Source organism: Mesocricetus auratus, unplaced genomic scaffold, assembly GCF_017639785.1.
Source record: "Mesocricetus auratus isolate SY011 unplaced genomic scaffold, BCM_Maur_2.0 Super-Scaffold_6730, whole genome shotgun sequence".
NCBI lineage: Eukaryota > Metazoa > Chordata > Mammalia > Rodentia > Cricetidae > Mesocricetus > Mesocricetus auratus.
Genome location: NW_024429184.1, coordinates 6439417 through 6454768, shown reverse-complemented (window position 1 = coordinate 6454768; position 15352 = coordinate 6439417). Strand labels below are relative to the sequence as shown.

Genomic DNA, 15352 nt, shown 5'->3' with positions numbered 1-15352 from the left:
TTAACTAACTCCATGCAATTTATTTGTTTACTTTGTTCATTTGCCTCGTGAAATTTCCTCCTTTGTTAATTTTTTGCACGTGTATGAGTGTGCTGTGTGTCCGTGTATTCCAACATGTGGGCACACGTGCAGGGACACCTGGGTGTCGGTGTGTCTGTGGTGGCTTGGCTTTCATGTGGGTTCTAGGTTCTGGGTATGTTAACTCTAGTCCTCACTCAGTCTTGCCATACGAGAGCTTTATCCACAGACCCATCTCCCTCCCCGATTCTCTCACAAACTTTCCTTTCTAACAGCCTCATGGATTCTTGTCCTTTTCCAAATGAAACTGTAAGCTCTTTGAGAACAGGCCTTTTCGCTGACGATGTGTGTAGAACCACCCAACTGTTACCTAATATGCCCAGATGAAACTTGTCTCTCTGGAGAAACTTTCCAAGCCTCCTGTCCTCACCCCCAAGCTTTCTAGAATCTTGCTTGCCTGCTGCGGCCATCCTAAACAGATTCTAATTTGCTGCCCCACTGTCATTTACCTCCGGCACTGTGTCCCGGGCAGTTCAGACACAGTATTTAACCTGCACTGTGCTTGGCAAGGTCTGCATTCCTCTGTTACCATTATTATTTACTATTATTCCACAGATGACACAGGATCACGGAGAAAGCCTGGCCCACGAGGTGCGAGCGGAGCAAGGGCAGCCAAGGCCACAAAGTCCATAGAGTCCCATACCGAGGTTCCCGTAGTAACTTCCTCCTACCCCTTGTCCTGGGGCCCCTTTCAGGTTTCCACCATGCTCAAGACCCTTCTGCACATTTCCTCCCGCCGGAGGAGAGCTGGCCTCCCCTATGGGGACAGCCCCTCCCAGGCTAAGCGGAGAGATGCTGCGGGTGGGGTGCGTGGAGCATCCTGGGCAGAGCGCTAGCCCCTGGACCCTCCGCACAGGCCTGGCTGCCGGGTTCCCAACGGCTCGTCGCCCAGACCGCAGCAGCGAGGGCATGGGAACAGGGACGCCAGGAAAGAGGCCGCGGCAGCAGGAAGGAACACAAGCGCATCGGCGGCGTTCTGGCCTCCGCGGGAGCGGGTGCGGATGCCCGGGCGCACGCTCGCACGCTCGCGCATGCGTGGCGGCGCGCTCGACCCATCCCCTCCCTCCCGCGAGCCGCCCTTTCACCCTGGCAACCGCGGCTCGGCGGCGGCAGCGGCGCGCGCGCGCGGGCTGGGCGCGGACGGGCGGGACCTCTGCGGGACGGGACCGGGCAGGCGGCGGCCGAGCTAGCGGGTCTCGAAGGCTCTTCAGGCTCCTCCTCTCTCGGTTCCGGCGACAGGTTGCACCCGGATCGCCATGGACTCGCAGAAAGTAAGTGGGGGGCTCGCCCGGGTGGGCGGGGCGCGCGGGGCTCGGCGGCGGAGGGCGCGGCCCGGGCCTGGAACCCACCCGACTCCACCCGGCCCCACCCGGCCGGACCCGACCGAGGGCCCGCGGGGTGCGGGGGGCCGCGCCCGGGACCCAGTCCGGTCTCTGCCCAGCCTTTGGCTCCGGACGGGGACTGCGGGGAGGAAACCGCAAGCGGCGTCGAGGTCCCCGCCGCCCTCTGCGGCCGCCGGGCCCTGCTCTGCCCCGTGCAGCCCGCAGCGCGCCCCGAGGCTGGGTCTCCCCGCGGCTGCCTGCCGCGAGGACCCTGGCTCCTCCGTCTCGCGTGGGCGCCGCCCCGCTGGCGCCCCGGTCGGTGTCCTTTTTCCTTCCACCGAGTCTGAATTCAGCCCGGCCCCTGCTCTGTAGGTCCGGGGACCGAATCTCCTTTTGTACCGCTGCCCACGGCCTCGCTCGTGGCTTGTTTATAAGCCGATCTCAGTGTTCGCCGAATTGAGGGGAAAAAGAAGGAAAAAAAAAAAAAAGAAAGAAAGACAGACAGTTGTCAGCCGCCCCACCCTCATCCTCCAGTTGGTGTAGCTGGTCACAGTGACCCACCCAGGGGTCTTGAGGAATGTTTTAACACTTGGAGAGCAACTTAAGGAAAGATCTGCAGAGTAGCCTTTTTTGATTAAGAAAAATACTCGAAGGATATAGCCAGTGTATTGAATACAATTGCAGTTGAAATTTTAACATTCAGTCGTAATCTCTGTATAGAAAAAAAAATAAACCACCCTACTCTCTTTGTTATGTTATAGTGTAATTGCAATATACTCCGGTATAGGAAAGAAAAAAAGTGTTATTAATAATGTAGCAGGAAAAACAAGGACTCATTTGATACATCGAAATGTGCCTCTTGGTGATTTGGGGGTTCAGAATTTGGACACAGCACATTTAAGAGGCCGTTCTTTTTTTATCATTGAATAGGAAGTGCAGAAAAGGCAGAAAAGGCTTATAGAGCAACTGTGCAATTTCGAGCTGGATTCACCTGCCAGGGATGTGGGGCATTAATTATACAATGCATCAAGCGTTCACTGTTGCGGTATTTAGCAGAAACGTGCACTATTCCATTGTGTGTGCCTGTCTTGAAACCCATTTGGAGGTATCATCTCCGGAACAAGTACTATGATACCTTCTAAAGATATTATTATAGCATATTAAAAGTTGCATGTATTCTGAGTATGTGTAAGTTTAAAACGTTCTCCGCCTAAGCGTGTGAGATATCGTACAGCTCGTTAGAGAGCAGGCGTGTGGTATCTGAGTGGACATTTACAAAGGTTAACTGGAAGAGCAAGCGGCTTGGGAATCCAGAAAGGTGAGCCGCAGGGTACAGTGTATTTCCTAGCTGTGTGTACAGAGCAAGTCACCCACCAGTGTCTTTGATCGTCCATCCTCTAGAAGGGAGAAAATTGTACAGTATTATAAAAACTGGGTAAAACATTGCATTATGAAAACAGTATTTTAAATTTTGTGAATATTCCATACTTAAATAGTCCATGCATGGTAAAATACTAAAAAAGGATTTCAGTGTAGATCATCTTATCAGGGGACACTGAGGAATCAAGAGTTCGTGCCAGTAAGCTAAGGTTGGAACCAGGCTGTTCCCATTTCAGACAATGCATTTGTGCACCCGTAGGGTACCATATGTAGTTTCCCCACAGGCAGTAAAGAATTAGCTGTTTTGGTTTTTTTTTTATAACTGCTGATGCATCTTATTGGAAATAACTCTAAAAGTCAACTATTCAATATTAAAAGTATGTTGCACTTCATTGGAGGTATCAGGTGGTCTTTCTAATGAAGAGAATTTGTTTTACAGCTTACAGTGGATATCCAGGGTTAATGCTTGTAGCTCCCGCTGCCAGCCTGAGCTTCCTTTCCTTATGAATTGCTGTAGAATAAGTTACTTGTCTCAAATAGTAATGAACTAAGCTGGATATTCCTGTCTGTTACACAAGAGAGTAGTGCATCCATACCACGAGATTAAGATACTGTTTCCTCTTATAGAATGTACATATTAAAATGGCAGCAGAGAATATACCCCAGTCAGTAGACGAAATGGTTACATGCTGTAATTGGCAAGGAAGTCCTTGGGACTTAGGTTGTGAGTTATTTAAGAAGAGCCAGTTCTCTGGTTATACTGCTTACGAGCTATAATAGCTTGGATAATTTGCCATTAGTCTCCATTTCTTCATCTATAAAACACAAACAACCGAGGACTCTCTTTAAGAGTTATGAACATGTGTTCATTTCTAGAAAACCACCTAACAGTATTACTGTTAGCTTTTGTTAATCTCATAAGCTCAACCTCAAAATAACCTTTTCCTTTTCAAATCCACCTAGCCTTCTTTAACCTTAAGGTGTGTTTTCTACTTGTGTATCTTTTCAGAAATTATTCCAGCAGGTGGTGCCCGGAAGCGATTGTAAATTACCAATAGCCAGAGGACAGAGAGTTGTGACTCAGGCAGTCTTACAATAAAGACTTCACTGGGTGTTTCACAGAAGCTGCAGGCTGGTCAGCACATGGGCAGCTTCACCAGCTGCCTTTTCTGTCTGTGGAAACGACTTGGATGTCAGTGTTTTGTTAGCAACAGACGTTCTATTTCAGTGGAGGAAGAAGACACAGTTGGTGCGGGTATATAAGGCAAACTGTAGGATACAGAGGCAGCATTATCTCCTAGAAATGAATGGAGGGGTTTTGTTTATCCTGAGTGTCTGGGACACTTTTGTGAGCAGGATGTGTTATGGATAGGTGGCTTTGTTTGATCCCCAGACCTTTTGAATATGTCCTTAAGTGGTTCTGAGATTAAATCTCGAGGGTTTCTTTACCTGACGGAATGTGCACATTCAGAGGAAACCCTGAAATAAACAAGACAGTTGTCCTCGTGGGTACCTTTTGAAATTGGTAGTGCAAGTTAAATTTTGGTACAGATCACTGATACTCATAGGGTTCCTGTTTCCAGGAAAGGTGCCCTTAGAGCAATAGGCAGGATAGGGACAGAGGGAGGATGTCAAGCATGCTCTGTTAGCTGCTTTTCCGATGGTTTCTGCATGTTCTTCTACCCAGGGAGGAACTCAGAGGTCTCCTGTGTACTGCAGGGTTAGCCTAGACTCGGGAGATCTGCACTTGGCGTCCTTACTTGTATCCTGATACCTGCTGTACAGTTGAAAGACCACCCCACATCTTTGTAATTATCCAGTTGACCCATGTTCCAGAGTAAGTTGTTCTCAATTTATAAAAGGAAAATAGTTTCCCAGAGAAAGTGAGGAAGAATGAAAATTGGGTATTGTTCTGCATCTGTTACTGTGTCAGACTCCCGTGAACTCTCACAGCAAATGCTTTTATAGTTTGCAGAGCCACAGGCAAAGGGCAGCGTGGATTCAAACCAGGTGCTTTTTTCATAGTCCACTCTTTTTCACTCCTCCCCTTCAGGACTGAATTCTTAGCTAAATACTAAATACAGGATTCTAAATGAAGCAGTAAGGTAGTTGAAATTTAAAATGTCAGCCCCTAACAGTTAGGGGCTAGAGAGATGGCTTGGCCATTAAGAGCTCTTCCTTTTTTTTTTTTTTTTTTTTTTTTACGAGACAGGGTTTCTCTGTATTGTTTTGGAGGCTGTCGGTCCAGCCTGGCCTCGAACTCACAGAGATCCGCCTGCCTCTGCCTCCCGAGTGCTGGGATTAAAGGCGTGTGCCACCACCGCCGGGCTCTTCCAGCTCTTGCAGAGGACCAGAGTTTGGTTCCCAGCACCCATATCAGGTAACTCACAATCGCCTGTGATTTCGACTCTGTGGGATCCGATTCCCTTTTCTAGACTCTGGTCACCTGCATGTGCACACCCCCCCACACATACAGATAATTAAAGAGAAAATAACTCTTTTAAGACAGAGTTTTACTAGTTTGGTTTGTTTTAGAGACTTGTCAAGTATAGCGAAGTCCTGATAGCTGGTGAGACCTTAAGTTGGAGGAAAGTCTGGCAACTGGTCTGTCTTGCTGTCCCTGATGGGACCTCTGCACTGCAGGAGCTTCTCTCCTCCCTTACTTCTTTTCCTTTGGGAGGGTGAGGTGGGAACCTTACCCCTGAAAAGTAGCGCTGCAGACAGTGAAGGGCAGTGTAAATGAACACCACATGAATGTTCGTGATCTCCTTACTCACATGTGGATATCTTTGTGTTTTAATTGAACTTGGAAATTTCTAAATTTGTGATAATAAAGCCAGGTGTTTTTTCCTTTTAAGGCTTCAACACAATGCTTCTCTGCAATGCTTGGCTGAATGTAAACAGGATTACTCATGCAGCAAGCACAGAGTGGATGCTCGCCATAGTGATGGGTATTCCACACTGACTGAAGCGGGCTGGCCATACTTTGACGCAGGTGGATTTGTCAGCAGCCCTTGGTATATTTTCACTCAGCCACTTTCCCCAGCCTCAGCATTCATATACGATACTTCTGTCTGTTGACTGATAGTGAACTAATTTTGATATGTAATTGTTTATTTTTAAATACAGTAATTATTATTTTTATTCTTTATTTAATTTAAATTAGAAACAAGTTTGCTTCACATGTCAAACCCAGCTCCCTCTCCCTGCCCTCCTCTCCTGCCCCCCTTCAACCCTCCCCCAATCCCTCCTCCAATCCCCACTCCATTCTCCAAGGAGGGTGAGGCCCTTTACTGGGGATCTCGAAAGTCTGTCGTATGATCTGGGGCAGGGCTTAGTCCCTCCCCCATGACAGCATCCCAAAGTCCATCTGGATGACTGGATGCTGATATATTGCCTGAGGAGTAATTCTTTTTTAAAGTGTTAGCATAACCAGTCTATTAACCTATGTTAGATTACAAATACAAATAATACAAGTTTATTACAGGAAATTTCAGCTATACATAAATGAAACTAAAATCATATAATCCTGTACCTGGAAGATAACCACATTCAACATTTGATTTGCTAATCATCTCTTTATGCAAATATAACCTTGAAGCATTAGGTATCATATTATGCATACTGCTTTATAAATTGCCTTTATATAATATATCCAGTTTCTTACTATTCTACAACATTTAATAATGAGTCAGCATAATGCTCTTGTATGAATATGATTCTTGATTAAACTTGATTGCTACCCTTTTGTTGGATGTTTATATTGGTCCCAGTGTTTTATGGTTATAAACAATACTGAAAGGAACTTTCTTGTAGCCAAATCTCTGTCTACATTCTTAATAAACTACGTGGCATAAATTTGAAGAAATGGGTTCACTGCTCATGTAAGGTTCGTGATGTATTTGCCCGTCAGAAGGGCTGTATCAGTTGCTACTATCGGCAGGACTTCAGTGCCTCTGTCTCCATTTTCCTTGTGTCTCCCTGACCTCTGGCTTGCTTGTTAGAGTAAGAGCATTATAAAAATGCCAGTAGGGGTCTTGTTGCTCTATTCAGATGGACACCTGGAGTAGGTAAGTACTGAGTCCATTGTCATAGGCCTAGGACCTTGAATGCCCAAGGCTTGTGGGCTGAGCCAAAGAACTCAGGGGCATATAGCTCCAAATCTTGAAAACTAGAGATTTATAGCCCCAGGCTTTAGAAGCCTGAGCTATGTAGCTGTCTGTGTTCAGGTCAGAGACTTACTGTCTTGGGGCTGTGATTACCAGTGGCCCGGCCAGTAAAAACCTCAGTTCTAAGCAGTAGCTAGTGAGATCAGCAGCAGTAAATAGCAAGCAGGTCTAGTGCCTTTGGATGCTAGAACCCTTAGTGCCTAGTGTTTTAGCTCGTGAGCTACCGTGCCAAGGCCCCAAGCCTTCCGGGCTCAGAAGGAGACTCGTAGGCAAGCCCAAGTGAACAGTGTTTGGGCTGTGGCCACTGCCTTGCCTTCTGCCTTCTCTGACTCTGTCCCCCTTTGTCACCTCCTGCCTTTACTTGTGCCACTTGTGTTCCTGCTGCTGTCTGCACTCGCCACCGTCTTCTTGGTGTTGCCACTGTGGTAACCACTCCTCCACTGACTACTTAAGCATCATCAGTAGATGGGTACACAGGAGATGAGGATGCTAAGCCGTGGGTGGAACAGCTTGGCTCTGTACCCGCGAGGAGAGCCGAGGTGGACAACGAAGGGTGGCTCCTATGCCAGTCACTGCACCAGCTGCCAGTTTCGCCAGTCACGAGACTTTGCTGAGTTCCTGAGGTGGTGCTCCTCTTCCATCTTGAGTGAAACGGGCTGTGGGGTCATCTGAATCTCAGTGAGGCTTGTTATCCTGACACAAAACTGTCCAGGGCCAGGACAGGTTGTCTGAAGTGGCTGTGGCTAGAGTAAGACCTCCTGGAGCAGGAGCCCTGACTTCTCTTGTACTGCTACTTGCGGCCTGAGCCTTCTCAGAGTAATTGTAAAGTATCCAAAACAGCCACGCTACCATGAGGGCAGCCTGGCTGTTTGCCAGAGAAGGGATTCTTGGCATAAGGGTAGGCTGAGTACTGCTGTTTAAAGACCCGAACAGCTGCTCTTGGTGGTTTAACTCATTGACAGAAAAAAACTTTATGGGGTATTTACAATAAAGACTTAAAGAAAGCTCAACATGAAACTACTGTTCTCGGCAGCATTTTTCAGTGCTTAGCTTACTTAGCCTCTCCCCCGGTACCCTAGGGGGCAGGCTTCATGTCATTCGTCTCCCCTCTGATGCCCCTGGGTGGAGCAGTTCTCGGCATGGTTGAATCCTCTCCAGTCTCTCACAGGCTCACATGCCCTGCCTCGTAGCTGGAGACTCCCTTCTGACTCCCAGGCTACTCAACTCAGGATAGAGAGGCGTGCTCCATTCCCCTGGTTCTGTTACTGGTGCTTGGTTCAGTGGAGACTGTATCTCATTCAGTACTCTTCACCTCTGCTCCTGAGTTATTCCACGATTGCCAGATTCCTGACCATGGTGTTGTCCTCTCTTGCCGTCTTGCATCATGCCTGGACCCAACACTCTTGCTAGTGTTTGCAGTAGCTATGCTCCATTGCTAGGACTCAGTGTCTTAGCGCGTCTGCCAGATGAGGCTTTCTGGTTTTCAGGGCTCTCCCTAACTCAAACGAGGAGCAAGGTGCGATGTGACGAAAGAGACTCCACTGTGGCAGCAGCCAGGCTCTCTGATGGCTTTGCTCTGCTACTAGATCCTTGCCAGTATTCCTTCCAGCCCCCAATGGTGGCAGCAGCCTGTCAAAAGTGATGTAAAAGCTGAAGCTCATGAGACAGTCAGTGCCTGGGTTTGAATTGTGGCTGTTGGTTTATACTGTGTGACCTAAGTCAGGTTAACTTCTGAAATCTTTGTGCAGCTGTAAACTGCTGAAAGCCCTTATACTAGTTTAATAGTTACTCCTGACATTGGAAGTGCTGACTGAGTAACAGCTTCTTTGAATGTAATAGTAGATTGGCCCCCTAGTTGTGGTATTCACAGTGAGGCTAGCTCTGTGTGTCTCAACTGTTGCTCATGTGGATGTGGGATTTGCCTCAGGATCTGTGGGTCTGAGGAGCTGCTGGTGGGAAAGCCAGGTGTCAGTATTTCTTAATCATGACCAGGGATAATGCTTCGTGATACAAGGCAAAATTGGGGCCTGATGGTTTGAGGACATTTGTTCTAAATCGGGGAAGTCCATGCATCACAATATCAAGGGTTTGGTGCGCTGGGCAGGTTTTGATGAAGTAGCCCAAGCTGGCAGAGTGTTGTTGTTGGTGTTGTTGCTATTGGATGCAGCTAAATTAAGACTCAGCATTGGAGTTATCAGATGTCTTGGATCCCATAAGTTAGAACAATGCCATTTCAAAGTGGTGAATAACAGCAGCTTAGCTTCCAACTTACAACGTGACATGTAGGGTCAGTGGTTGAATCCAGGCATCTGAAAGCCCTGTGTTAAAAGGCTGTTTCCCAGCCCGGGACTCTGAAGGAGAGACTAGGCGGGAGGGTCTCGGGTGAGTGGGACTTAGCCTGGCCTTGCCCACCCCTCTCCCGGGCCTCCTGGTCTCCTCTGTCCAGCACTTCTGCCAGGATGACAGAAGAGCCGTTTGGACTTGAAGTGAGGTTTCAAGTGGGAAGCGTCTTCAATGGTCTGGGTCAGGAAAGGCTTGTGCCTGAGGGCGCTGGTTCTCCTGCTCTCTCTCTGCAGTGCTGCTCACATTTGTGAGGCCACAGGCTTGGAGATCCTGCCTCACTTTGTCAGTTAGTCTGTGTTCCTGTTATGAAAAAACAAAACAAAACTATTTATGAAATTTGATGTTCTGGAGAGAGCAACTGGAGTAGTTGAGTACAGAACATATTTATTTCTGCCCTGACATGTTGCCTCTTACGTTTAGAAACTCCTTAAAAAAAAACAAAACAATGGAAACTGCAGGTTTGGCACCTGTTCGGTCTGCTCTCTCCTGGTGTGTGTTCCAGAGTAGTCACATACGATCCATGTGTACACCTCCTCCCTGGGCTCTGTCACCTAGAGAAAACTGTTGTCTGTCTGTCTGATACATTCACTAAGGTTAAGTTTGCAAAGCAGCTCACGTTAGTTTATTTTAGGGATTTTAAAGTACATTTGGAGATGTTGCAGTTCATCTTGGGTATTTTGATTTTCTGTGCTACTGCACTCCAGGCTCTTCTATGCTTCTGTTGCTTCCACCAAGGGTTTAGCAGGTCCCATTCTTGGAGCAGACTGGTGAAGCCCTGGTGCCTCTCATAATCTAGTTCTCAATGTTACCTGTGGAACGTGGGCTCATTTATTACACTGAGTATAAACTGTCGGTCAGAGTCCTTTGCAGTCACTCAGCGCCTCCATGGTGACAGACTAAAGGGCAGGTAGATTCAGGGACTCTGGGCCCTTTTTCTGAGCAGTGTGTCCTTGGGGAACTCTCAGGATACGAATACGGGAGCAGCCTTCCATCTGCATCAGCTGCCAATGTCACATTGGTTTCTGCTATTGATCTAGGTGTTCGCTGCAGTTTATAATGTGCTCAGCAACTGTATTAGATTCCTTTCCCGATGCTGTCCTAAAAAGATCTTGACAAAAGCAACTTAAGAAAGGGCTTACTGAAGCCACAGTCTGTCATTGTGGGCAGTCAAGGTGGCAGGAACTGGAAGCAGCTGTCACATGACTGACTAATCACCAGCAGAGAGCAGTGAATTGTGCATCATGTATTCTAAGGCTCAGCTCCCTTTCTTTACTGCTAACCCCGCCCCCCGGAATGGTACCTCCCACACTGGGTGGGTCCTCACCTCAATATCAGCAGTGTAACGCTCCACTCCGCAGACATGCCCACAGGCCAGCCCAGTCTAAGACCTTCATCCCATCCCTTTCCAGGTGACTCTATATTGTGTCAGTTTGACATTAAAATGAACCCTCACAGGAATGGTCTCTAGCACTGACATAGTGACTTACAACTGTAACAGCAGTTCTAAGGGATCCAACAACCTCTTCTGGCCTCCATAGGCAAGTGGCCTCTATGGTCAGGCAGAACACTCAAATATGCCTAAAAATAAGTCTTTAAAACATTGAACCCATCACGGTAGCTTTGAAAATAAATGCGCTCTTACATCCAAAAGCTCTAATGCCCTGCAGATCTGGCTTGTGTGGTCCATAGCCCAGGCTGCCGAGCTCTTGCCCCCTAGTCTGGCCCGAGGCTGTTATAGCATCACCAGTAAGCTAAAGCTGTTCCCTCCTTCCCGTTGAGCTGGTGTTCAGGTTAAATCGAGAGGTTCTGCCTCGAAAGGATAAGCCTATTTTCCAGAAATACTGTACCAGCCTTTAGGGACCATTCTCCCCAGCTGTTCCCTGGTAAAAGTGTAGTGTCCTAGACAGTTCCTGCCATCCAGCATCACAGTGGTAGACCTTTCCCGAAAGGCTGCTGCAGTCCTTCCCAGAACAACACAGTTTGAAAAGGGGCTTTGATTCTTATTCTGATAGTAGCAAGAATTTCAAGTGAATTGAATGGAAATGGTAAAAATAAGATATTGTCATCTAAAGACTCTGTTTTTGGAAGTATTGAACAGCAGCATACAAAACAGGCATTATCCTGGTGGGACTATGAGTTTGATAATTCACATGACAGCTGTCCCTGGGTATGGTCTTACTATTGTCAGTTTCTGTTTTACTCTGTGATATCCTAAAACTCCTCTCTAATGAAAATATTGGTGAGCAGTGTGCATTTTACTGGCAGACTCCATCAATTTTTCCCCTTGTTTGTGGTGACTTCTCAGGTTTTCCTGGGATCTAAGAGGAACACTGCATCCACACCATTTCTTTGGAGAGCTGATGGCTGTATATACTTTCCATCTTCTAGTGGTAATAATTACACAAATAAAACTCAGAAATTAGTGAGACTCTGGAGCTGTAGTAAAGGAACTTGGTTTGACCATGTCAACTTTTATCCACACAGGTGCTCAGAGTTTAAGAAGCTGGTATAGGATAAGCGTAAGGAGTATCTACTTATCTAAGAAAGATGTCAAGGAAACGTGTGGACTGTTTATTTTAAATTACAGATTAATTGTATCAATAGTTGAACTCTTTCTACTCTAAGGAGATTGTGGCCTGCCTGTATGGCATAGATTTGTAAAGTTGTATTACCTCAGTTCTAGGCACATGAGACTAATTGAATTGAGATATGCTAGAAGCTGAAAATGCACATTGGATTTTAAAGATGTCGATAGTCTCTTAAATTTTTAAAATTAGATTTACTCATTTTGTATGGTGTGAGTTTTTTGCCTGCAGATGTGTGTGTGCACCACGTGCTTGCTTAGTGCCTGCTGAGTCAGAAGAGGGCGCCAGACCCCTTAGAACTGGAGTTACAGATGGCTGTGGACCACCGTGTGGGTGCTCAGCGTTGAACCTTGAAGAGCAACAGCTTCACTTAACTGTTGAGCAACTCTCCAGCCCCCAGTTATGCTCTCTTAGAACAGGGCCCCCTGCAATTGTTAACCCTGTAGCAGGGATTACAGGTGTGTGCTACCATGCCCGGCTATATACTGATTGAGTATTTACTGTAAGTTGAGAGGATACACTTTTAGATATACTAGGTTAAGTAAAATATCAAAATGAGTTTCACCTGTGTCTCCTGCTTTTCTGCTGTGGCTGACTATTGGCTCACACTATCTGTTGGTCATTGCTGGTCTAAGGACGAGAACACTGCATCCAGTAAAGGCTGCGTTCTGACCTCTCACTCAGTGTTAGACTATTAATTTTCAGCACGTGGGTAACTCTTACTGATGTAGAGGACTTACTACGAAGGCACGATAAAAATTAGAGTATTTAGTTTGACTGTACTCAGTAAATAACAGGAGCTTTAAGAAAAAGCAAACCTTTGATTAAAAAAGTCCCTGGAGCTCATAGCTTATATAGCCAAGGCAATATGCATCTGCACCCAGACTTCTAGCTGTAAAAACTCTTCAAATTTGCTCCTAGGTCAAGGAAAACCGGGGAATTGTTTGAGTTTGAGTCCTCACTGAGAGATTTTCTCCTAGGTCAAGGGAAACCAGGGACGCATTTGAGCCTGAGTTGTTACTGAGACTTTGTGCACCACTGTGCGTATTTTCACTTCCGCTGTTGCGCGCACAGATCATGAATATCCGAACTTTGTTGTTGGGCTGCATTCCTTGGGACCTGGCGCGTCTTTTCCTGAAGACTCCTCTGCCTCTGTTCTGGTGCAGTCTCAGCATCTTTAAGTGACCCTGCGGTTTGCTGCATGTGCTTGACAGTGAACAGAGCTTAAGTTCAATGCGACTCTCCACTATGGAGTTCCAGATATTGTCTATGCCACTGAAAATGTAACAAACCAAATATTAAGGAATATTTAATTCATCGTACGGGTGTACCAAATTACACAAATGAGTCGTGTTTAGAGATAATTTTCCCAAGTGGTTGAGAGCATGGGCTTTGGAATGCAACTGAGTCCAACTGTCTCTCTCCAGAAGTAACTTGGGCAGCTGGTAAGTCTCCACATTCTTACTTATGATAGATGAACTCAGGTTCCCCTTGCTGGAGTGCTAATCTACAGTATCTTAGAAGAGGGTATCTGAGCGCATAGTTTTGTGGGTGTCAGTCCCTGGCTGTCTTTGGCCCTTATGCCTTTGGACCTGTGGAGAGGACAGCTCATCACGGCATGGTTCACGTGACAGAGAAAACTCACCTCATAGCTGAGGAGCAACGGAGAGAAAGGAAGAGATTTCCCCTCCCTTCAAGAGCACACTCCTGTGATCTTCTAGCCTCCACATAATGATTCCAGCACCTTCCAGAAATACCACTCTGGGGCACAGCTTTTAAGCCAAGGGTCTCTCAGGAACATTGGCACACTAAGCTGTAGCTCTTGCCCTCGTGAGACGAGGGGGGGAGGGGGCAACAGCAGTCCGTTAACTAGAAAAACCCAGGTCCTATTCCCTGTCACCGCCTGGAAACAGCCAGAGGATGGTGCATTACTTTTCTTGCTTTAAATGTCTGGAGAGCCTGACTCTGGCACATACATGGGAGTCTTCGGTCCCCTTTTTACATCTCTTTAGAAGCACCATGGCTCCCTAACTGTGCCTGCCTCTCCTCTGAGTTCTGGCTGCATCCTGCCTTTCTGATCTGTATAGATAGTTCTGGGAAGAGCACGGACAGGTTTGACAGCTAACTCTGGGTGTCCATAGACCTTTTTCTAGCACAACTTCACTGTATGGGTTTAAAATAGCACAAGGATGAGGATGGGAAAAATGGTGTCCGGAAATGAAGAAAGCAGAGAGCCCATCGGTTGAGCCCGAGGATGGTGATGCCTCCTCATCACCAGGGATTGTGAGAGAGAGAAGTGAGATCTGCTGTGACTGTTCTTGATTCTCTTTAATGTACGTGGATGTCCTCTTTCTTCACTTCCTACGTACTTTGTGTATAACCTTTTTATCATCGTCCAATTATATGCTGAAGAGAACCTTGATCCTATGAAGTGTCATTGGCTTTACTAGTAGTTATGCTTGTAGGTACTCACAGAAGAGCATCCCATGCTTCTGGGAATGTTTATAAGGAAGAGTACTTGTATTTGAGTTTTACTGAGTTTTTCCCTGTAACTACTAGTGGTCTTATTAAGCTGTACTGCCTACTATGACAATACAGGTCACACAAAGCTCGCTCCATACATTGAAATGAACTAAATGGGAATATATCATCAAAGCACATTACACACATGTCTGAAAATGACAGGTTGAAGTTCATTATTTTGTACAATTAATGTATTCCAATGAGAAAAAAAACTAAAAGACGGACAATAAATGTAGTTTATCAGTTGTGGTCCCACAGTTCTGGACAGTGATTATTAATTCTAGGTGAGAAATAACTGTTTTGAGAGAGCTTCATGTGGCCAGTGGCTATATACAGAACACATTTGCCTTAGAAAATTTTGTTAATAGAACTGAACTAGAGTATGAGGAGATTAGAGAACCACACATTTTATTTGACTTGGAATCATTATCAGAATCTAGGGTTTGCTGCCTGAATAGTTTAGTTATTCTGGTTCTGAGCTCATCAGGTAACTCATAGTATTCTAGTTGTAGATGTGCAGTTTAGCTCTTCATATTTCTAAAATTTGTCTCTTTTGTAAATAAATATGTTGAATATTTTTTCTTCATGTCTTGATACTCTATTAGAAGCTCCTGTTTTCTTTTTTTTTTACCAAAGATTTATTTATTTATTATGTACAGAGTATTTTGCCTGCATGTTCATCTGCAGGCCAGAAGAGGGCACCAGATCTCATTGTGGATGGTCTAGAGCCACCATGTGGTTGCTGGGATTGAACTCGACCTCTGGAAGAGCAGTCAGTGCTCTTAACCTCTGAGCCATCTCTCCAGCCCTGCTCCTGTTTTCTTAAGCATTATGGCTTTGCGTGGTCTAAAATAATAGTGTGGATATGAAATAGAGCCAGGCACATGCCTTTAACCCTAGCACTTAGGAACCAGAGGCAGAGGCAGGCATATTTCTTTGACTTCAAGGCCAT

At 46.3% G+C, this 15352-nt stretch overlaps 1 protein-coding gene across 3 annotated transcripts in view; it reads left to right on the top strand.

Moving 5' to 3' along the window:
• The first annotated feature begins 1207 nt into the window (after positions 1-1207).
• Fsd1l (fibronectin type III and SPRY domain containing 1 like) overlaps positions 1208-15352 on the top strand; it is a 61269-nt gene continuing 47124 nt past the window's right edge. For all 3 annotated transcript variants that reach the window (XM_005076487.4, XM_013118057.3, XM_021230913.2), the window contains exon 1: positions 1208-1349. In XM_005076487.4, coding sequence (XP_005076544.1) covers positions 1335-1349 — 15 coding nt within the window. In that variant the 5' untranslated portion in view covers positions 1208-1334. The remainder of the gene's footprint in view (positions 1350-15352) is intronic.